This window comes from Equus quagga, chromosome 16 (genome assembly GCF_021613505.1).
Source record: "Equus quagga isolate Etosha38 chromosome 16, UCLA_HA_Equagga_1.0, whole genome shotgun sequence".
Taxonomy (NCBI): Eukaryota; Metazoa; Chordata; class Mammalia; order Perissodactyla; family Equidae; genus Equus; species Equus quagga.
Genome location: NC_060282.1, coordinates 65,095,794 through 65,119,894, shown reverse-complemented (window position 1 = coordinate 65,119,894; position 24,101 = coordinate 65,095,794). Strand labels below are relative to the sequence as shown.

Below are 24,101 nucleotides of genomic sequence, written 5' to 3'. Positions count from 1 at the left end.
AAAACACGAAAATCAAAAGCAAATTTTATGTTTATAAACAAGCAGGTGACTGCTTTATGAATTTTTTTACCGTTTATTATTATCAATAATTATTATTACCATCAATAAATTATTGTTTTTATTATTATTATCAATAAAAAAAGAGTAACAGTAGCTATTGTTATAGAGGAAATAGCTTCTCTTTCTGGTAACTGGTTCTTGTGTGTGTGTGAAGGAGTCGACTCCAGATACCCTTACTCTAAATTGGGATGTCCAGTACCACGACTTTTTAAGCACTGAACTGTGAGGGAGTAGACGACCAAATATAACGTACTAGGAACGGGTGATCTTTTCTTTTTAGAGCATCTTCTGCTCGCTTGGATCCACTACAAGCGGGTAGATTAAACACTTGCAGACCCAATGAAATCGCTCTATGGGAGGTCCTCATGAACCTTGAAAGCCTCTACGGAAGTTCCAAAACCCGTCAAAACAAACTTGGGGTGTGCCGCGCCACCCCAGACCGAAACTCCCGGGGAGAGACCGACAGTCAAAGCCTCCCCCTCCAGCCACCCGGCTCTCCACCGCGCGGCGCGGCCGGCGGGCGGGGCGGGGCCAGGGCCCGGAAGGGGCGGGGCGCGTAAGAGCCTCCGCCGGGGCCGTGCTTTCTTTTCCCCGCGGCCGCCGTCGGAGGCGGGCTTCTCAGGCTCCTTGGGCCATGCGGCCCGGGCGGCGGCGCCTGCCGGCCCCTTCCCAGGCTCGTCCAGGTGGGAGTCCCCGTGGTCTTAGTTCCTCCTCTCTTTCTGCCAGGAACCCGCCTCGGTCCTCGGGGCCCTCCGCCCTCTGGGCCCCGCGCCTCCGTTCGGGCGGCCTCCGTCCGTTGCCCGCGAGGTCGGCCCCGGAGGCAGCCTCCCCGGCCTCCAGTGGACGCGGCCGCGAGCTTTCCTCCTGGCTGCCTGCGCAGTCGCGTTTTGTGAGTAACCGCCTCGAGTCCTAGCTGGCCTTTCTCTTTAGTAAACGCCGATTTCGACTGTTGTTGGCTCGGAAACTAATTAAGGGCCTTGAGTGACTCGGTTCCGCGGCGGCTGGAGGGTCGCCCGGTGAGTCCCGCCCCGCCCGGGCCTTCCGCGGCCCCCGCCCGCATCCCCAGTGAAGCTCTGCGTGCGGCCCAGACGGTGCCGGGCTCCCTTCACGGGCGCTCGTTTGTCCTTAGGGAGCATTTTATAATGGGGGAAGGGATTCTCTCAGGAATCAAGACAGCCTTTACTTAACTGTACTTTGTGATTGGCTTTTTAAATTGTTAACAGCACAGTTTACCCACTAACTGAGTTGTGGTCTCGACAGGGGAGAGGTATTTGTCGGCCTTTGTTTCTAGGTCTTCTTTGTAAAGATGCTCTAAAGACGTGCCACTGGCGTTGGAGAACAACGTGCACAGTGTAGAATAGGCCGCAAGTGCCCGCTCTCCTTAGATGGTTGTGTTTAACACAGGGACGTGTATTTCTGGACATAACCCAGAAGAAACTGGTCAACAGCTGGGAGACTGGAAGAACATGCTGCCTTTCCAAAAACAAGTTATAAATGAAGACCTCATAGATGGGACTTGCTATGGTCATGTGGGGTTTCTTTCTTCCCCAAATTTGAAATACCTTGCTTCATTTAAAGCATCTTCACAGTTAACTGTCAACAGGGCAAATGTGATGGCTTAGTTTTGTTTGGTGTTACAGTCATCCTTATTTTTGAGGCCTAAGTGGTTTGAATCCTATTTTCATTGCTAAGTGTTGGAATTTTTTAAGTTTTACAAATTAAATATTTGATAAAAATATTGATAATGCAGGTAAGCCCTGAAGCATATTAAATACACGAGAGCCCACCAGTCCATTGAAGAAGTGGAATATTTCAGTACCATAGCGTCTGTTGTTTCCCTATCCCATTCCCCTGCCTTCCATCCTGAGGTGCCCGTGGCCTAGGAATGTATGTCCAGTCTCTCGGTTTTTTGAAGTGGGTGAGATAGATAGCAGTTTTATTATACATTATTTATCCCTAAACATTCTTTTTCTTGTTTTAGGCTTCACACTAATGGGACTATGCATGTAGTTGTCAGTAGTTCCCATGAATCTTATATTAAACTGAAATTTCCCAAGTTGGAATTAATCATAACCAATACTTTGTCTTCCTAATATTGATTATGTGAAATATTTCAGCATTTCAGGACTTGAAAATGATAAATTGTTTTGCAAGGTCCAGCATTTGATGTGTCCTCATAAATCATTTTCAGTAGCTGCCTAGTTCAATGACTTTCCCTCCTGGGGAGCTGTAGGACATGATCTGTGCCCCTGGCCATGCCCTTTGCAGTCCTTAAATGTGCTTTCAGGCAGCTTGGGACAGTCATTCCACAGGACTGTGTCCAATAATGATGCCAACATAATGTATCTCGGCTCTAAAACTGTTAGATTTGCTGTTGTAATGCTTTTAGTTGGAGGTCTGCACATTTTTAAAAATATATCTAACCTTTAACCTGGCTCATACCTCATCCATGTCAAGCTCTGAGACAGAAAAGCAATGGCTGGGTACTCATTAGGACCATATCATGTCTTAAAATCAATACTGCCACAGTAAAGAACATCATAAATGTATCCACCATTTTTCCTGCCCGTGCTAATGAATCCATTTCCAGCTTGGAAAGATCATTTATGGACTTATTAGGGTCTAATCAATCAAAAGGACTAACACATACTCAAATCATTATAGATATTTTAAATTGGGGGATTACCAGTTTTGACTACCAGAAAAGTAGAATTAAGCAGTATTTACATTCTTTTGTTCCATTAGAGATGTGTTAAACAACAGATAGAAAATTAACTCCACTATATAGTCTCAATGTTAGTAGTTTTAAAAGTTCCTTGGGAGCCAGGAAGATTGCAAATGTTGTTATGTTTATGGTTCCTGATAAGAATGGAAAAAAATCTTATTGGACCATTCTTTCATATAAGATGCCAAACAGACAGATGGGAGTCCAAATGAGAATTCACAGTGGGATATTTAATTTCCAGGTGCACCAGAGCCTATGAATTTTGAAGATGAATGAAGGTCATGATAAATGTTTTCCAAAAACTTGAGATAGAGGATGGCTTTGAAAAAACCACTAGGAGCACAACAACATGTATAAGGTACCAAGTTAATATTAAATTGTGTGCTTTTTAAAATGTATTTGTGGTATTCTTGAAAAGCAGTACCAAAAATTAATACATTTTTACATAGATAGGTTTAATAACTGGCACAATGATGACTTAACTTTTTGCCGTTTACCCAGCTGAGGGTTTCTTTGAAGACATAATTTTAAGACTGAGATGCCAGTAATCTATATTGATTATGTGAATTACTCAAATGTAATGTGGTTTTTTAATTAAAATGAGTGAAATATTCTTTTCAGTTTATAGGTAGCTGCAGATGAATGTCAAAGTCCTTAGCTGTGCTGTTGAAAAATCCTTCATTGCCTCAAGTAATTATGATTTATGAAGCAACTACATCTACTTATAATTCACAGGTATCTGATAAACTCCAAAGGGCTGGGGCCATTTCCTGTTAAAGTTGCCTTTGTGTGTCAGGGTATGATTTTCTTTGAGTTTGAGTATGGAATGATTTTCACTGTTGGTTTCTTTTTGTTTTTCTGAGGTTACCACATTTTGGAAGGAAAAAATGAAGAATTGGTCAAGACGACATGAAATGATGAAAATTAGTATTTTATTTAACATTGATCACCTCACAGTAAATTATATAGGAAAATAAATGTTTGACTACTTTTGATTGCTGGGCAATAAAGTCTTTATATCAACTCTTGAAACAGCTATTCTCATAGTCACTAGTCAGACTTTTTTTTTGTTTTTGTTTTTGTTTAGTTTTGTTTTGTTTTTTGGAGGAAGATTAGCCCTCATCTACTACTGCCAGTCCTCCTCTTTTTGCTGAGGAAGCCTGGCTCTGAGCTAACATCTGTGCCCATCTTCCTCTAGTTTATACGTGGGACGCCTACCACAGCATGGCTGCCAAGCAGTGCCATGTCTGCACCCGGGATCCAAACCAACGAACCCCGGGCCGCCAAGAAGCGGAACGTGCGAACTTAACCGCTGCGCCACCGGGCCGGCCCCTCAGACTTGTTTTTTAACATACTTTAGGGGTAGTATGTTCTTCACAATAACTAGGGTTTTTGTGGATAATAAGTCTCTGAGGTGGCAGGCAGCTGGGGAGAAATTTCTAGTACCTCCAGTTCTCATACCCTTTCTTGCCTACCTTAGCGGATTCCTGGAGAGGCCCTAATCACTGCATATTCACTATGTGGACTTCCCCTTTAGAACCTGCTATTAGACCTGAAAAACTCCTAAACTCCTTAATGAATTGCCCTTTACAAGTCAAGGTTTCACCTGTGACCTACAGATTTTGTGTAAATTTAAAATTTTTATTAATTTGCTTTCACCTTTGTGAACCAAATAATCCTAATCCTAGTACAAATAATAACAACATGCTATATTAAGGAAGATGGTGACTGGACAGTCTAGTCTGTCCAGGAATGGAGAATTTATAAGAATTCTAAAACTGAGCTGAATTCTTACCTCAGAGAAGACTTAGCTAAATCTTCCTTTTTCCCTGTTGAGGCCTTGCTTTTATCAGGGTTCTAATTTCAGTATGTTAAACCACAGTATAAAATGTGTACAGTGACATCTCTGTAGTCACTTCCCATTAGAGGCAACATTTGAAAACCATTTCCCTGCAGTGTTTGATATTGGTCCTCCTGTTTCAAAAGAACCTTAACACTTCACAATTGTAAAATGGAGGCCATTTTATGGATCCTATTTTTATAAAATAGAAATGTTTTCCCTTCATCCCATAGAGAACCAGAAAAATAATATATAAGAAGGCATAAAATAAAGTCTTAACTACAGAATTGTAATATGTAAATATTTTGTTTTTAAAAACTAGTTTTGCCTTCTGAAAGCTAACGCTATAGTCTGGCACTAGTGGATATTCAATAAATATTGTTGAGTGAATGACTTGTCAAAAGTTCTATAGAGAGTGAGCTATCCATGAAGCTGTGTGAAGTATCAGTTTCTGGTACTGTGGTAGTGTCTTGGTTAATAAGGTGGCAATTTTATGATGACATTTCCTTTTAGTAAAATTATCTTTCATTAAAGCTTTGAAAAATAAAAATAAGGATTTTGGGGATTTTACAAGATAAGTATATTTTCTCATGGTATCCTTACCTTTTCAGAACAGATACTTCGCTCCAAAAATGAAGACTGGGTTTGCAAATTGTTTTCTTGTTTTTTTGGTATCTTGTAACCAGTTAGGTTTAAAGAGCCAATCATTGCTCCTTGATTTGATGTAAATTACTTTTTTCTGTGTAACCTGGCTTATAGAAAATGGAAAATTCCAAAGCTTTTTCCTGACTGCGTAATTAGGGCTTCCAAAATGATATATATTCATATAATGGCTATGTCAATATCTAGTTAAGCATGAAAAGTCTTAAATTCAAGGCTGCTGATTATAAAAATTGCTGTTGTTTACTCATCAATTTGTCAAGTTCACAAGCACAAGAAAAAGTGGTTTAAAATAATTGGTAGGTAAATATTCTCATTTAAAGTGTTATTGCCACCTTGTGACAAATGGAGGGAACCATGTAAAAGTTACCAGTTACCAATTTTTCATTGCTGGGTTTGCAGCATTTATATTTTTATCTGTTGACCACTGGTATACTTGGCTAACCAGAAGTTTTTTTGTAGGATTCTTCTAAGTTTTAAATTTCTGCTCTTGGCTTTGAGGTTTGGATTAGTGTTTATTTCATTAGTAATTAATTTGAAGAGATCATACTATATTTTTTAAGATGGGATTCTAATGTACTCCTACACACAGTATTATCTGAAGCATTACTTCAGGATCACTCACATTTTTTTCCACTGCTTAAGTAGAAATGAAGAAAAAAATTTTCTTCAGATTGCCTATTCATCACTAGCGAAAACAGGAGTCCCAGGTCCATATGTGGCAATAAACTGTTGGAGTTGTTGTTGGCACTGAGTCAGATACATATCCCTTTGCTCTAAATTTTCTTCATTATACAGTTCAAATGGAAATACTGCATTTGGAGCAACACAAAATACAGTGGCCCCTAAGTGAAAAAAGGAAAAAAATGTAAATGAGGCATACTCCTTGAAATATTAAATAAGAAATCACATTTCAAAATATTCTAGTGAAAGTTTTAAAATTAAGTTCTGACCTACTTAGTAAAGTATTTCAGTAATTATTTAAATCTGACCTTTTTTCTTTTGAGACCCAGGAAATAGGTTCAGTAAATGAAACAAACAGGTACCAGGGCCAATGGAAGAAACATGTTGATGTTCAAATTTTAAAGGTTGGAAACTAGAAATTTATCTATTGAAGTAGTCTTACAGTTTTGAAGCTGAATAGTGACTTGAGGAGGTGGAAAAAGTAGGGATAGAAGGTATTGGAAGGTAGGGAAACACTAATCCTTTTATTCTATAAAGGGTAAGTGGATGATAGACATTATTGTACAATTCTCAGTTATTTAAGAACCATTAACATAAAGACAAACATCAACCTATGGAATGGAATAGAATAGCCCAGAAATAACCCCTTGCATATGTGGTTAAATAATTTTTGACAAGGGTGCCAAGATTCAATGGGGAAAGGACAATCTTTCCAACAAATGGTGCTAGGAAAATGATACCTACGTGCAAAAGAATGAAGTTGGTCCCTTACATTGTATACAAAACCGAATTCAGTGGATCAAAGACCTAAACGTAAGAACTAAAACTATAAAACCCTTAGTAAAAAACATTCGGGAAATGCTTTGTGATGTTGGATTTGGCAATTTCTAGAATATAGCACCAAAGGCACAGGCAACAAAAAAAATAGATCGCATCAAAAGACTATTTTTGTTCATCAAAAGATAACAGTGAAAAGGCAACCCATGGAATGGGAGAAAATATTTGCAAGTCATGTATCTGATAGGGTGTCTACAATGCAACGATGACAACCCGATTAAAAAAGGGCAAAAGATGAACAGACATTTCTCCAAATAAGATAGACAAATTTCCAATAAGCACATGAAAAGATGTTCAACATTACTAATCATTAGAAAAATGCAAATCAAAACCACAATGCGATACCACCTCACACCCCTAAGGATGGCTACCATCAAAAACTAAACAAAAGAAAATAAGAATTGGCAAGGATGTGGAGAAGTTGGAACCCTTGTGCACAGTTGTTGGAAATATAAAATGGTGCGACCCGGATAGAAAACCCTAGAGTTTCATCAAAAAAATTAAACACAATTAACCATATGATCCAGCAATTTCACTTCTGGGTATATACCCAAAATAATTAAAAGCAAGATCTCAGAGAGATTTGTACACTCATGTTCATAGCAGCATTAGTCACAATGGCCAAAGGTGGAAACAACCTAAGTAGCCATTGATGAATGAATGGATAAACAAAATGTGGTATATATACACAATGGAGGAAATTTTAATCCATGCTACAACATGGATGAACCTTGAGGACATTATAATGAGTGAAATAAGCCCAACAAAATAGAATAAATATATGATTCCACTTAGATGAGGTACCTAGAGAAGTCAAATTCATAGAGATAGAAAGTAGAATGGTGGTTGCCAGGGGCTGCGGAAGGGAGAAATGGGGAGTTATGTGTTTATTGGCTATGGCGTTTCGGTTTGGGAAATGTTGAAATGTTATGGAGATGAATGGTGCAACAGTGTGAATGTTGTACATGACGCCACTGAACTGTGTCCTTATAAATAGTTAAAATGGTGAATTTTATGTTATGTATATTTTACCACAATTAAAAGAAACCCTAAAACCCTTGACTATTACTGTAGGAGTTAAGCTCTTAAATTCTGTTTCGTTGAATGATTACCTAACTATGACTAGCCAGGAGTACAACTGCTACCCACACAGACAGTACCTACCTTCCTAGAGCTGTCTGTTGTCAGTAAACACTTAGATAGCCTCAGACTTCTGTGACTGCTCTCTTTACTGCCTTACCCTACCTGAAACCTTGCTGTTCCTTGAGTACGCTGCTTTCCTTGTGGCTCTCTCAAGTGAAGCTGCTTTTTCTCAAACACCCCACATACCTTAGTGTCACAAGAATGAGTCAATGCCTAATTTGCTGCCCCTTTGCAGCTTCCTGACCATTCTTGCCCCTGCTTTCCTTTTGATAAAAATCTCTCCCCCACTGATGCCCAGTGCCATCTGGACTTTATCACCCTTTCCACTTCCACAGTGAAGTCAACAACCAGCTCAGCCCTCCGCTATCTTCCTCTCTTTTTTAATACCTGCCATTCAGTGATTTCCAAGTCAATGATCCATTTAACTCACAACCTCCCTATGTCCTGACCTTTTTCCCTCTGCCTCCACCACACATTCCCAAAGGTCCCAGGAACCTGATAGCCCCAGAAACTTACGTCAAAACCATGAGTTCAAACATCCTGCGCCCCTACACTACTTCCTATGCTTCCAGCTTCCAGGTCTTCTATCTCAGAGACCTCCAATCTACTTCCTTCAGTTCCCTTCCCTCTTAACCAATTTACAAGTCCCTCCTTTGCCAGTCCCCCAACTCCCTTGCCCGTCTGTAACACTGCCACACTCACCTATCAAAACCTCAACTCTGCATGAACTCAGCCTGCATTCAGGCCGCTAGGCAGAAAATCACATAAATGGTATTTCTTTATTTTAAACGAATCACAGAAACCTCAAATGGGAATTTGCACTGCCTGACAACCCTGTTGGGTTTCTCGAGCTCACTTGCTCTGCTATCCCCTACAATGACTATTATATTCCATTCCTCTCCTCAAATCTTTTGTTTTCAGCTGATGACCTTGTGTAGATACATGACTAAATCTACAGGCCTGCTTGATTCTGTATGCATTGTCTTTCATCCTATAAAATGAAGTGACTTTTCTATCAGAGACCAATACCTTCATATGGTGCTCTAGATCCCATCCCTTCTCACTGTTTTAAACACTTCACTCCTTTGATCTTCCCCTCTTTCTGTAGTATCATTAGTTTACTCTCTATTGCATATCATTTGATCTATTATCTTCTTTTTAAAAAATCCCTTCCTCGACCAGACATCCTTTTGCACCTAATCCCTTATTTCTTCATCTTCATAGTCAAACATCTCACAGTTGTCTATGTGTGCTATCTCTATATCCTCACTTCCTACCGCACCCAAATCCCCACTCCACTGAAATAGCTCTAATCATGGCCACCTACAACCTCTAGATTGCCAAATCTAATGTCACTCAAACTCAGTAGCACGTGATACAGCTAACCACTCCTCTCCCTTCTTGAAACACTCTCCTTTCTTGGCTTCTATAATGCCACACTTGATTTTCCTTCTACATTCTAGCTGCTGCTTCTCAATCTCCTGTGTTCCTCCTCTTCAAACCCGTTTCTAAATATTGCAATTCTTCAAGGGCAGTCCTGGAGTTCTCTATATAGTCCTTCTCTAGGTGATTTCATCCATTCCATCGCTGTGAGTACAATCTCTGTGCTGATGATTCCTAAATTATATTTCTAGGTTAGAATTCTCTTCTAAATTCCAGATTCTTTTTTTGTTTTCTTTCAAGATTGGCCCTGAGCTATCTGTTGCCAATCTTCCTCTTTTTTTCCTTCTCTCCCCAAAGACCCAGTACATAGTTGTACATCCTAATTGTAGGTCATTCTGTTTCTTCTATGTGGGATGCCACCACAACATGGCTTGATGAGCAGTGTGTAGGTCCATGGCCAGGATCCAAACCCACGAACCCCAGGCCCAAGCAGAGCGTGCAAACTTAACCACTTGGCCACAGAGCCAGCCCCTAAATTCCAGATTCTTACACCTGTCTATTGATATCTCTGTAGCATGTCTCAAACTTATAGCTATAATTTGATTTTTCTCCCAAGCCTTTTTCTCTTTCTTTCCAGTCTTGGTAAATAGCACCATGATCCACTCAGTTGTGCAAGGTAGAAACCTGGGAGTTTTCTTTAATTCCTCCCTCTCTCCCCTGCCCTAACTGCTAAATCCAGTTCATGAGCACAAACTATTGGTTTCTGCATCCAAGAAAAATATCCCTGAGTAGAGATCATTTGCCTGCTATATTTAAAGTAACACTTAAGGAGCTCTTAGCATTGTTTTGCTTAAGACTTAAAAATCAATATACCTAACTAAAATTCATTATGAAAACAAAAAAGTAACTAAAGGAAAAAAAAATCCTCACATAGTTTTATTTCCCTTAACAAATGCTTTCTTAAATGCTTCAAGTAAGTCTTGACAAAGTAGTTACCACGTGAAAACAGCCATATTCTACCACAGGAGTCCTTAATATTACGATACCATAGTTTTTCAATTCAAAGACACACATTTTTGTCTTCTTACAGAAATCTAGTTGTATCTTAACAATTCTGATGGCATGTCATAGTAAACTTGGAAGCATTTTTTCTTCATGGTACATAAAATGTCTTATTATTTCCAATTGTGTTTTTACATATAGAATAAAAGAAGAATGTAAAGATAAAGCAAATTAAAAATAAAAACACATAGGGGCTGGCCCCGTGGCCAAGTGGTTAAGTTCACGCACTCTGCTTTGGCGGCCCAGGGTTTGGATCCTGGGCGCGGACATGGCACTGCTCGTCAGGCCATGTTGAGGTGGCATCCCACATGCCACAACTGGAAGGACCCACAACTAAAATATACAACTATGTACTGGGGGGTTTGGGGAGAAAAAGCAGAAAAAATAAAAAATAAAAACACATATATCCTTCCTCCTATTTAGCATTGGCTGGGAACTAGTGTTTTTCTCTTGGTAAATAAAACTAATTCAGGATGATAATTAACCTCTTCTGGGGGTCATGAACCTCTAAGACATATTTGATAAAACTTACGATTCATCTTCCTAAGCAAAAAGGTATAAAGCACAGACATATACAAATTTACATATAATGTAGGGATTCACAAGCCCCTACGACTCTCTAAGTATCCATGGATCCTAGGTTTAGAATGCTTGATTTAGATAATTATACAACAAAGTTGTAATGTTCTAATGGATCTTTTTGAAAAGGTACTACAAAATAAATTGAATTTAAAGCAAATTTAAGCACTGAACAAATACACACAGAAAAGTCTACATTAATACATCCTTTAAGTCCCAGAGCTGGAACCAAAGTTTGGTTTGAAGGATGGTATATCTCATCAAAATTAATGTCTCATCTAATGCAACAAAGAACTTTGTAAGATTAACTCTCTTTACTCTTACCTTAAGAGCCTTTTTATATTTTTATTAGCAAAACCATAATAAGCCCCATTCATTTCAAACAATTAAATGCTATGGTCATAGTATTATAACTAGCAATTCAGAGAAGGTGGTGATGCAAGATAATCACATTTTCTTTGCCTATTTGCCTGACTCCAAAGCTGCTTGACAAATGTTGCATGTTATTTCAAAAGGAAGATAAATTTAAAGTCATTTCATGTGTTATATTAAGCACATTTTCTTTTCAGAATTCTTTAAGCAATGCAAAAGTTCAAGATTAGAAACAGTCATGCACAATAAGGAACTTAATATCAGATAATGATACTTCCTATAAGCAATTAATAAATGTTCAAATTCAAACAGGCGTTACCTGATAGAAATTTATGATTCTTTAAAATATATATAACATTTCAATTTAACAGACTAAGAATATTTAAGTTTAAATATAATTATTTGTAGTGATCATTAATAATTTAATAGATTACCATATTTCAATGTGAGAGATGTTTCAAATAATAAGGCTGCAATTAATACATCTTCTTTAAGCACTTTTTTCCTTAAGTTCAGTCGAGCATGGGCTTCAGATAGGGAAACTCTAAAAAAGAAAACTGATGCCAATCAAAATATGTTGATATTATAAAGATAATATATATTTTGGCAGGAACAAACCAAGACACACATGAACATAAGCCACACCTTAAAGATCAGCATATTCTTACTTTAAAAAAATTTTTAATTTCTTTTCAAAGCATTTTTTTCCTACCAACTTGAATAGACTATTCCAGAATGAGCAAGTATCCTGACTTATCAAAGAGTTGGTTTCCACCCTGGCTTATCTTTATTATTCCATGTCTCCTCCCCTCCCCCCTAAGTTCTATTCAGATAAATACACAGTTGGGAGAATTAACCTAACTATAGACACATCCTTGGTGTTTTCTTCCAGTTCTTCATCTATTTGAAGTCCTCATAGAATCTTGAAACTTCAGTGTAGGAAGAGATCTTGGGGATCAAAGCTCTAACTCCCATCAGATAATTGAATTTTCTCTCCAACATCCCAGGCTACTTATTTTCCAGTCTCTTTTGAACTTTTCCCAGGATTCGCTAGGAATCATGAGGCAATCCATTCCTTTATATTTTTAAACTAGCTTTGATTACCTGAAAAAAATCTCCCTTAGGCATATGCAATGTACTTGAATGATTGCTGGACTTGGCAATCAGAAAACCTGGGCTAAGTCTCCAGAATTTACTAGCTGTGTGACTTTGTATAAATCATTTAATTTGAGATTTTTTTGAAGCTCAGTTATGAAATGGGGATAAGAACAATTCACAGGGTTGTTGTGCTTTCAAATAAGGCATTTGAAAATTCTGGGACTCACCCACAAAGATTATATAAACGTAAGCTGAAACTGGTTTCACTGCAATTTCCACCCACCAGTCTTCTGGGATTACAGAACAAGTCTAATACTTCTTAAATGTGACAGCTCTTAAAATATTCAAAGACAACTTTTCTAGTTGTCCTATGTTTTCTTTTCTCCAAGATAAGTATTCCTAGTTCCTTTACTATGTCATGAGACATAATTTTCAGACCCCTCACCATCCTGGCTACTCTCCTTGTGACCAGATTTGGTTAACATTCCTTTTCAGTACAGTACTACAGGAGTAATTGACCAGCAGAGTAGAGGTGAGGCAGAACTGGCATTTTCTTTCTCTTGATACTATATATATTCTATAATACAACCCCAAATCACAGAAGTATTAACAGCCTTATTACATTGTTTACTCATAAAGAATGAAATAAGTCTTTCATTTTAAGCCATATCACCCATTTCCTATCCATTCCCGCTTGTACTAGGGAGATTGGGACCTAAGTGAGGGCAGTACATTTATCCTATTAATTTTCTTCTTGTTAGACTAAAATCATCATTTGAGCTTGTGAAGATCTCTCCAGAGTTGTTTATTTACAAATTTAATTATCATGTTCCTGATTTCCTCACCCAAACTCCTTCTAAAAATGTTGACCAGGACAGAATATATATACATATACATATACATATAAAGCCTTTCAGAGAGAAGAGAGTATTGTTCAGCTCCACTTCACTAGAAAAGCAAAGATGGTATTATTAGGTTACTATCTATAGAAGCAGGAGAAAAAATCAAGGTTTATGACTCTTCTGAGTAGTGGTTCATTTATTTTGCTATTTCATAAACCTCATCTCCACCTCTAGTGTTTATTTCTACAATGGGAAAAAGTAGAGTTATCATATTAAAATTAATTCTGCTTAATTTTTGGATCAATATAGTCAAATGTAAACTGAAACTGTGTGAGTTTAAATAAAAAATACCTTTTTATACAGAGGAAAAACATATACAGTGGGAGAAATTAACTAAACCTATTTATCTCTTACAGACTTATAGTTGATATTTCCTGCCAGTCCTTCACTTCTCTTATTTTATATTGCATTTATAACAAGATATTTATTTATTTAATGGATTATTTTACTCCTGGTCCTACTTCATAATTTGTTTGAGATCATACATTAATTAATCTATATCAAAGGAAGTGTAAAGGTCTGTCAATAGGGGCTATTTAAATTATAGTACAGCCACATCAAAACACACTAAAACTGTTAATGCAGCTATTAAAACAGAACGAAGTAATCCTTTATGTGCTGATAATTTTCTTTTTTTTTGAGGAAGATTAGCCCTGAACTAATATCTGCCGCCAATCCTCCTCTTTTTGCTGAGGAAGATTGGCCCTGAGCTAACATCCATGCCCATCTTCCTCTGTTTTATATGTAGGACACCTGCCACAGCATGGCTTGATGAGTGGTGTGTAGGTCCACACCAGGGATCCAAACCGGTGAACCCCAGGCTGCCGAAGCAGAACATGCAAACTTAACCGCTGCATCACCAGACCAGCCCCTATGTGCTGATAATATGATATGTATATCATGCATGATTTCATTTGGGCAAAAAGAAAATATCTACCCATATGAATATATATATTTATATTTATCTATTATATATATTTATATATATAAAATGTTTTGTTAAAAAAGAGACAATAAGCCCAAAATGGAGTCACTTGTGCTAAGCCCCACATCAGCAAACCAAGACTTAATATCTCAGCTAATTACAGTTTCACCCTCGCACAAAGTTTCACATCCTCACAAAGGGATGTGATCTTTAAGCAGTCAATCTAGAATTACCTGATCAGCACTAGTGTGGTAATCTGCCGTTTAGACCCCCATCCTTATCCCAAAGGAAGATGACCCTGTCTGAAACAATATACTCTTTGTTAGAAACTTCCTTTTCTACCCACTTCTGTCCATAAAATCTTCCATTTTGTATAGCCCTTGGAGTTCCTTTCTATTTGTTAGATGGGATGCTGCCTAATTCATGAATTGTTGAATAAAGCCAATTAGTTCTTCAAATTTACTCAGTTGAATTTTGCTTTTTTAACAGTTTAAATAACACATACATCTAAAAATATATAATATATTCAAATAAAATATATATTTAATATACATCATATATTTAAGTTACATATTTGTATATGCTAGTATTTGAATAGATAATTTCTGGAAGGATATACAAAAACTGTTAACAGTGATTGTCTCTAGAGAGTGGGATAGGAATGGGTAGGGTTAGCAGGACATTTTAGACTTTTCTTTTACTGTGTCCACACTTTACTTTTATAATAAAAATTAGTTTTTTAGAAAAACTTTTAGAGGAATAATAATAGATGAGTCTATTAAAGTATTTTAAAGTAAAATATACTTAAAAAGAATTTTTCTAGATTCAACTACAAAATACCTAGAATGTAAGCAGTCACTTTGTTTTCGTGTGTGTGTGAGGAAGATTCACCCTGAGCTAACATCCGTTGCCAATCCTCCTCCTCTTTTTTTAATTGAGGAAGATTAGCCTTGAGCTAACATCTGTGCCAGTTTTCCTCTACTTTGTACGTGGGATGCCCCCACAGCATGGCTGACAAGTGGAGTAGGTCTGCACCCAGGATCTGAACCTGCGAACCTCTGGCCACTGAAGCAGAGCACGCAGAACTTTAACCACTTGGCCACAGGGCCAGGGCCATAAATAGTCACGTTTTAAAAAACAATCATTTGCATTTGAAATCAGAAATTTTCTCATGCACATGTCATACAGGAGGTCCAATAAAAATTAATTTAGTGAAAAACAAATTATTGGAAGTTCAACTGATGTAACAATATAAAGGGCCGGCCCAGTGGTGGTGTGGTTAAGTTCTTGCCCTCCACTTCAGCAGCCTGGGATTCACCGGTCCAGATCCCAAGCATGGACCTACATGCTGCTCATCAAGTGATGCTATGGTGGCATCCCACATACAAAAAATAGAGGAAGATTGGCAACAGATGTTAGCTTCTGGCATCACCAAAAAAAAAAAAAAACCCAAAAAACAATATAACAAAAGGAGTTAAGTCACTTTAAATTCTGTTGGAACAAGGTAAATTGTAAACCAACCAATGAGGAATCAAATAAACAAAGAAAAAAGTGAAACAGATAAATAAGTTCATTAAAGACATCATTTAAAAGTCAATACTGGCTTTAAGATTTTGCATTGAATACCTACAAATATTTTAATGCAGATGATGACAGTTTTGATCCACATATAGAATCTGTTCTGATTCTGCGACTTGCTAGATAATAGCCATGAATCATTCTTTCTGCCTCCAAGCTGAATTCTACATTCAAATTCTTTGCAAAAGCCAGCAGCTAAATTAAAGTGTGAAAATTTTATGAGATTCAAACTTTATTATAGAATCTATATTACAAAAATCCAAAGTACATTGTCATTTTATTTTTAAAAGTTTGCATGTTTTATTTATATCAAAATTGATTAAATATCTGGGGCCATTCCAAAATCATTGAGCACTTTAAATCATAGTCTTAGGCTTGTAATGAATATTAACGTTTACCCAGAATAATTTCTTCCTCCCTCTTAGAAGTGTTCTATGCAATGTCTTTGAATGCCTATCAAGTCTTTGCTTCCCCCAGAATAAAGGCTCACTTAGAGCCTTTCAGTGGGAGAGCGGCTTCCTTCAGAGCTCATTTCCCTTTGAATAGCTTTAATCCTTTGACAGTTGAATTCCCTATAACTTTCTCTCATTGGCCCTAGAGCTATTTGCCCTCCTTACTTCCCTTCCTTCCTTTTAAAGAACACAACTGAACACCAGCAATGTGGGAGGTACTGTATAACTACTATGAAGGTGGGCCTTGGAGATTCAGTAAAATTTTGGTTAAAGAATAAGTCTTCAACATAATGATTTTCACTATTTCCTCTGAGTTTTGTGCTTTTTTCTTTCTGAGTGATTCCCAGTTCCTAAGTCTTTATTCCATGACATAATTTCCAGACTTTTCACCATCTTAGTGGTTTTCTGCTTTTTCAACTCATAGAACCAAAAAGAACAATTAACAGTAATAAGGTTGTTAACTATAATATTTATATTTTAAATACAACTTTTTTTTAAAGATCTGGATATGTCCTGTCTGCTTTATTCTCTTTATAATCCACGGTTCTCTCCACGCCTTCAAAAGTGGATAATAATACTATTAATAACATCAGTAGCCCTCCCTAGTTCTACCCTATGGAGGCACAGTGATGTGCCACCTCTATTCCCCTTCAGGAAAGGACTTGTTGCCCCACCTACTGGGAGTGCTGTCAGTGTTGGCCTCCAGTTGTCAATTTCTTTAGGGATTGCCTCAGTATAGCCCATATCAAATGGCTGATTGAGGCTGAAGTGGAAGAATGGTGTTATAAAGCCTCTCTATTTCTATCTAAAGCAGGACAACCCTGGTGGGTCTCTTTAGCTCCAGAGCTCTTTGTGGGGCCAGCCAGAAGCTACCTTGGGGCCTGCATCGCAGCTTGACTCCTTCCTTTGCCCAAACCTGCTTCCTTCTCCTTTCCACAGGTATTGACAGAAGAGCACTCTCTAATAAACACTGGCACACTAAACCCCATCTCAGTTGGCCTCCTAGAACCCAGGCTGCAACATATTCCATCAAATCTGTTTTGTGTGACGAACAGATTTATCTTCTGGAGAAATAATTTTCACTATTTCACTAGCCTAGGAACGTCTACAACTGTTCTCTAAACTCTGACAAATCAACTATAAATTCTTTTGCCTGAGCTTTAAGGCTTATTGTAAATTTCCCAAATCCTAATCCCGATGACTCCATAATACAAATTTTGCTCCAGTCAGGCAGGTCTTCTCATAGTTTTCCACGTATACTTATTTCTACTTTTATGTCTTTGCTCTTACATTTTTTTTTTTCTGTCTAGGATGCCCATCCTTCCTGCCATCTACATCTTACCTTTTCTTAAGGTCCAACTAAAGTCTCACCTCCTCCATGAAGCCTTCCCAACTCTTGCATTCTACTTGATATCTCCCTTTCTGAATTCCTAAAATACTTATAATCAGCACCACCCAGCTTAGCACTTCAATTGTCTCTTAATTGTTTCATGTATCTTGTTTTTATCTCAATTAAAGATCAACTATATAAAGAAGAAAATTTACGTTTCTGTGAGAATATAAAAAAAGAGAAATAGACTCATATATATAAAGTATTTAGTAAATACCTAACTAATTAATACCTCGACAGATTTTTTTGTTTGTTTTTCAGGGAAAAACTAGGCAAAAATATCTCCAGGTCATTAGTGTGTCTAAATATTTAGTACCCTAATTCTTAGAGACTAGCTACTTTATTCTTATATCCTAAAACAAACAAAAAGACCTTATTGTATCATAAATATTGTTCTTTTTCTGTTCTAATCTATGGGAATAAACAATGCTCATAATTCATTTTTAAGTCCACCTCACCTTTCAACCTTTTACCCATGCAATAGGCTTACAAGGAAGGCAGCTATGCAAAAAAAATTTAGACCCATGGATTCCCACTTCCCAATATTTCCTGCCTTTTGTCTATCCAACCTAGGTATTTTAACTCTACTGTGGACAGATTTCTGAATAGTTAAAGTTAAAAAGGCTTTACTTGTAAATACTTGAGTACCTTTAACAGTGGGAAACAAATGGCGAGCAATAGGATATATTAGGGTATATGAGGAAGCCATTTGGTGTAATTCAGCCTGACTTTGTTTTTTGAAAAGGGCCTGACATGGCCATTGAGCATGCATTGTATGTCTGCTTTAAACATTTGTTACCTCCCAGACAAGAACAAATGGTCTTAAGATAAAGATGCAACTTCCCTCATATTGGCATTTCCTTAGGATAAGCATCTCTCCCTAGGCTAGGAATTGATTGCTGCACCCACCCTGTGACCACCCAACTTGAGACAACAAACGGGCTACCTGCTGTGTCCATCAGTCACTGTGCCGACAGAGCAACCTCGTGACTATTGTAAAAGGGACATTTCAATCATATGTAATACATGCTCTTTGATGGTATATAATCACTCTGTACATCCCCACATCTTTGGTGCCCTTCCTTTCTTGGGGAAGGAAGGCCCGGGGCTAAGCTAGCCCTCAGATCTGGCTCATAATAAACTCATACCAATTTTCATTTATAGAATTCATTATGGATTATTTTTGTCGACAATAGCTATGAGAATCATTGCTAAATTTACGTCATCTACTCTCAGGACATGCCAGACATGTTTTTATGTCAGGACACTAAAATGGGTTAGTGACTCATGATAGATATTCCTTAAAGTCAGAATTCTGAATTCATATAAAGGAAATCCCTTTGAATAACTGTATATCTATATAGCCTGTCATCATAATTTTCTGTAGAAATATTATATTTTGGTTTTCTTTTCATTGAGATTATTTAAGCTATAGTGATCTGGACAAGGGTGCAAAGAATAAGTTCAACATTTTAGTATCTATGCCCTTATACAGTTTTTTATTTATAATAATCCTAAATACTTTCTATACAATATCTTTAAAATGTTTAAAGCTGGAAGCAAATTGGAATAAAGGAAACCTAAATAAAGAAAATTGAACGCTCAAATGGAGTACTATTTAAATTGAGGATCGTTAGCACAAGTATTCTTGGTAATCATTTTTCCTACATTTACCTTTTCAAAATCTTCAGTTGTAAACTGTTTAGAAGCTATATAAAGCAGCCCTTCAGGATCAATGGCTTTCTTTAAAGTATGATGCACAGTAGGAAGAAGTGGGTGGCAAGGAGATGATTCATTGCAGTTAATCAATAATACAAATGCCTCTAACAGATTAGCTGGAATCAAACTGCAATCCTACATCAAATGAAAATGTAAAAGGAAAACATTAAACTCTGGCATTTTCACAAACTTTTTGGAAATAATTATGAGAAGTATGTATAATTATTATTTAAATTATTAATATATTTATATTATAATATTTAATTATATTAAATTATATAATTATAATTATAATTTTATTTTTTATTATTAGTTATTACTTATTAAAGTGATTTCTGAATAGCATGGGAAAATTGTGGTAAACAATTTTTTTTAAATGCTCTTTATTATTAGAAAGCATTGGAAATAGAGCAGACCATATGGAAGAGAAAATTAGTGAGCAAACGTATACAAAGCTTTGAGCAGGGTGATAATAGACAGAATCAGAAAATTGCAACTGTATATCAGAATAGATTAATAAACAGTTATAACATAAAGGCCAAAGGGAAAGAAAGCATTAAAAATAACTATAACCACTTCAATTTGGTAACAAACTCACAATACAAAAAGGGATAATTAGTGACAAGAAAAACATAGAAGAGAAAGAGGTAAAGGACCAAAACTGCACAGCAAATGGAGATAAGATGCTATCAGCAGAAAAAGCACATCTCATCTATGAGATCTTTTCTACAAACCTCATGGTAATCACAAAGCAAAAACTCAAAGGACAGTCACAAAACATAAAAAAAGAGGAAATTTAGAAACACATTACAGAAAACCACCAAACTGAAACAGCAGACAGAAACACAGGGAAAAAGAAACAATGGAAATATAGAACAACCAGAAAATAAAAGATAAAATGGCAGTCTTAAGCCCTCAAATATCAATAATCACCCTAAATGTAAATGGATTGAATTCACCAATCAAAAGACACAGAATGGCTGGACTAGAAAACAAGATACAACAATATGCTGCATCCAGGAGACCCATCTCAGCTCTAAAGACAAACATAGGCTCAGAGTGAAGGGGTGGAAGTATGATACTCTAAGCAAATGGCAACAAAAAGGAAGCGGGTGTAGCCATACTTATATTAGACAAAACAGACTTCAAGCCAAAAAAGATAACAAGAGACAAAGAAGGACATTATATAATGATAAAGGGAACATTCCACCAAGAAGACATAACATCTATTAATATATAGGAATCTAATATAGGAGCACCAAAGTATATAAAGCAACGAGTAACAGACCTAGATGGAGAAACTGACAGCTACACAATAATAGTAGAGGACTTTAATACCCCACTAACACCAATGGATAGATCATCCAGACAGAGAGTCAACAAGGAAATATTGACCTTAAATAAAACACTAGACTGGATGTACTTAATAAATATATATACAACATTCCATCTAAAAGAAGCAGCATACACATTCTTTTCAAGTGCACACAGAACATTCTCAAAGATAGACCATATGTTTGGAAACAAAGCAAGTCTCAATAAATTAAAGAAGTTTGAAATCATATCAAGCATCTTTTCTGACCACAATGATATGAAACTAGAAATCAACTACAAGAAGAAAGCTGGAAAAGTTTCAAATATGTGGAAATAATATGCTACTGAACAACTACTGGATCAATGAAGAAATCAAAAAGTACCTAGACACAAATGAAAATGAAAACACAACATACCAAAACCTATGGGATGTGGGAAAAGCAGTACTAAGAGGGTATATATGGCAATACAGGCCTACCTCAAGAAACAAGAAAAATGTCAAGTTAACAATCTAATACTATACATAAAAGAACTAGAAAAAGGAAAAAAACAAACAGTAGTAGAAGGAAGGGAATAATAAAAATAAGAGCAGAAATAAATGAAATAGAGACTAAAAAGACAATAGAAAAGATCAATGAAACTAAGAGCTGGTCTTTGAAAAGAGAAACAAAACTCACAAATCCTTAGCTAGACTCACTAAGTAAAAAAGAGTGAAAGCTCAATTAAATAAAATCAGAAATGAAAAGAGAAATTACAAAAAAATACAAAGTACTAAAAGAGAAAACTATGAAAAACTGTCTACCAACAAATTGAATACCCTAGAAGAAATGAATAAACTCTTAGAATCATACAATTTCCCAAAACTGAATCAAGAAGAAATAGAGAATGTGAATAGACCAATCACAAGTAAAGAGATTGAAGCAGTAATCAAAAACCTGCTGAGACACAAAAGTCCAGGACCAGCTGGCTTCTCTGGTGAATTCTACCAAACATTCAAAGAAGATTTAATACTTATCTTTCTCAAACTCTTCCAAAATTGAAGAAGATAGGACGCTTCCTAATTTGTTTTTTGAGACCAACACTACCCTGATACCAAAACCAGACAAGGACAAAACAAAAAAGGAAAATTACAGGCAATATCACTGATGAACATAGATGCAAAAATCCTCAACAAAATATTAGCGAATCTAATACAATACATTAAAAGGATCATACACCATGATCAAGTGGGATTTATTCCAGGGATGCAGGGATGGTTCAACATCTGCAAATCAATCAATGTGATACATCACATTAACAAAATTAATAAAAATCACATGGTCATCTCAATAGATGCAGAGAAAGCATTTAACAAGATTCAACATCCATTTACGATAAAAACTCTCAATAAAATGGGTATAGAAGGAAAGTACCTCAACATAACAAAGGCCATATATAAGAAACCCATAGCCAACATCAGACTCAGGAGTGAAAAACTGAAAGCTATTCCTCTAAGAAGAAGAACAAGACAAGAATGCTCACTCTCACCACTCTTATTCAACATAGTATTGGAAGTCCTAGCCAGAGCAATTAGGCAAGAAAAAGAAATAAAAGGTATCCAAATTGGAAAGGAAGAAATAAAACTGTCACTATTTGCAGATGACATGATTCTATATATAGAAAACCCTAAGAATCCACCAGAAAGCTATTAGAAATAATCAACAACTACAACAAAGTTGCAGACTACAAAATCAACATATAAAAATCAGTTGCATTTCTATACACTACCAATGAACTAGTAGGAAGAGAAATCAAGAATACAATTCCATTGGGGCTGGCCTGGTGGCGCAGCAGTTAAGTTCACACATTCTGCTTCGGCGGCCCTGGTTTGCTGGTTCGGATCCCAGGTGTGGACCTACATACCACTTGGCAAGCCATGCTGTGGCAAGCGTCCCAGACATAAAGTAGAGGAAGATGGGCATGGATGTTAGCTCAGGGCCAATCTTCCTCAGAAAAAAACAAACAAAGAATACAATCCCATTTACAATTACAATAATAACAAAAATTACCTAGGAATAAATTTAACCAAGCAGACAAAAGACCTTTATGCTGAAAACTGTAAGACATTGTAGAAAGAAACTGAAGACACAAAGAAATGGAAGGATATTCCACGCTCATGGATTGGAAGAATTAACATAGTTAAAAGGTCCATATTACCTAAAGCAATCTAAAGACTCAATGCAATCCTCATCAAAATCCCAGTGACATTTTTCATAGAAATAGAACAAAGAATCCTAAAATTTATACGGAATATCAAAAGACCCCCACATTGCCTAAGCAATTCTGAGAAAAAAGAACAAAGCTGGAAGCATCACAATCCCTGACTTCAAAATACGCTACAAAGCTATAGTAATCAAAACAGCATAGTACTGGCAGAAAAACAGGCACACAGATCAATGAAACAGAATTGAGAGCCCAGACATAAACCCACACATCTATGGACAGCTACTTTTCAAGAACAGGGCCAAGAACATACAATGGAAAAAGGAAAGTCTCTTCAATAAATGGTGTTGGGAAAACTGGACAGCCACATGCAAAAGAATTAAAGTAGACCATTGTCTTACACCATACACAAAGCTTAACTCAAAATGCATTAAAGACTTGAATTTAAGATCTGAAACCATAAAACTTCTAGAAGAAAACATAGGCAGTACACTCTTTGACACTGGTCTTAGCGGTGTCTTTTTTAATATCATGTCTCTTCAGGCAAGGGAAACAAAAGAAAAAATAAACTAATGGGACTGCATCAAACTAAAAAGCTTCCGCACTGCAGAAGAAATGATCAACAAAATGAAAAGACAATCTACCAACTGGGAGAAGATATTTATCATATATCTGATAACAAATATCCAAAATATATAAAGAACTCATATACTCAACAACAAGAAAACAACCTGATCAAAAAAAAGGCAGAGGATATAAACAGACATTTTTCCAAAGAAGGTATACAGATGGCCAACAGGCACGTGAAAAGATGTTCAACATCACTAATTATTAAGGAAATGCAAATCAAAACTACAATGAGATATTGCTTCACACCCATCAGAATGGCTATTTCTAAAAAGACAAGAAATAACAAGTGTTGAAGAGGATGTGGGGAAGAGGGAACTCTCATACACTACTGGTGGGAATGTAAATTGGTGCTGCCACTATGGAAAACAGTATGGAGATTCCTCAAAAAATTAAAAATAGAAATTCCAGCCACTACACTCCTGGGTACTTATCCAAAGAACACAAAAACACTAATTTGAAAAGATATATGCACCCCTATGTTCACTCCAGCATTATTCAAATAGCCAAGACTTGGAAGCAACCTAAGTGCCCATCAATGGATGAATG

The 24,101-nt window shown here is 36.8% G+C and overlaps 1 protein-coding gene, 1 long non-coding RNA gene and 1 other non-coding gene across 3 annotated transcripts in view; 2 read left to right on the top strand and 1 right to left on the bottom strand.

Moving 5' to 3' along the window:
• The first annotated feature begins 616 nt into the window (after positions 1-616).
• LOC124228022 (uncharacterized) lies at positions 617-3,817 on the top strand. Its single transcript, XR_006885609.1, has 4 exons — positions 617-743; positions 3,027-3,143; positions 3,407-3,520; positions 3,649-3,817. It is a non-coding gene; the product is annotated as an uncharacterized LOC124228022 (long non-coding RNA).
• On the top strand, positions 3,247-3,331 carry LOC124228312 (small nucleolar RNA SNORD87). The gene has a single exon (XR_006885698.1). It is a non-coding gene; the product is annotated as a small nucleolar RNA SNORD87 (small nucleolar RNA).
• A 214-nt stretch (positions 3,818-4,031) lies between the features above and the next one.
• MCMDC2 (minichromosome maintenance domain containing 2) overlaps positions 4,032-24,101 on the bottom strand; it is a 37,908-nt gene continuing 17,838 nt past the window's right edge. Inside the window, exons 11-14 of the mRNA XM_046641653.1 lie at positions 19,365-19,544; positions 15,901-16,043; positions 11,780-11,889; positions 4,032-6,130 (exon numbers count right to left, since the gene is read on the bottom strand). Of these exons, the coding sequence (XP_046497609.1) occupies positions 5,964-6,130; positions 11,780-11,889; positions 15,901-16,043; positions 19,365-19,544 (600 nt within the window). The 3' untranslated portion in view covers positions 4,032-5,963. The remainder of the gene's footprint in view (positions 6,131-11,779; positions 11,890-15,900; positions 16,044-19,364; positions 19,545-24,101) is intronic.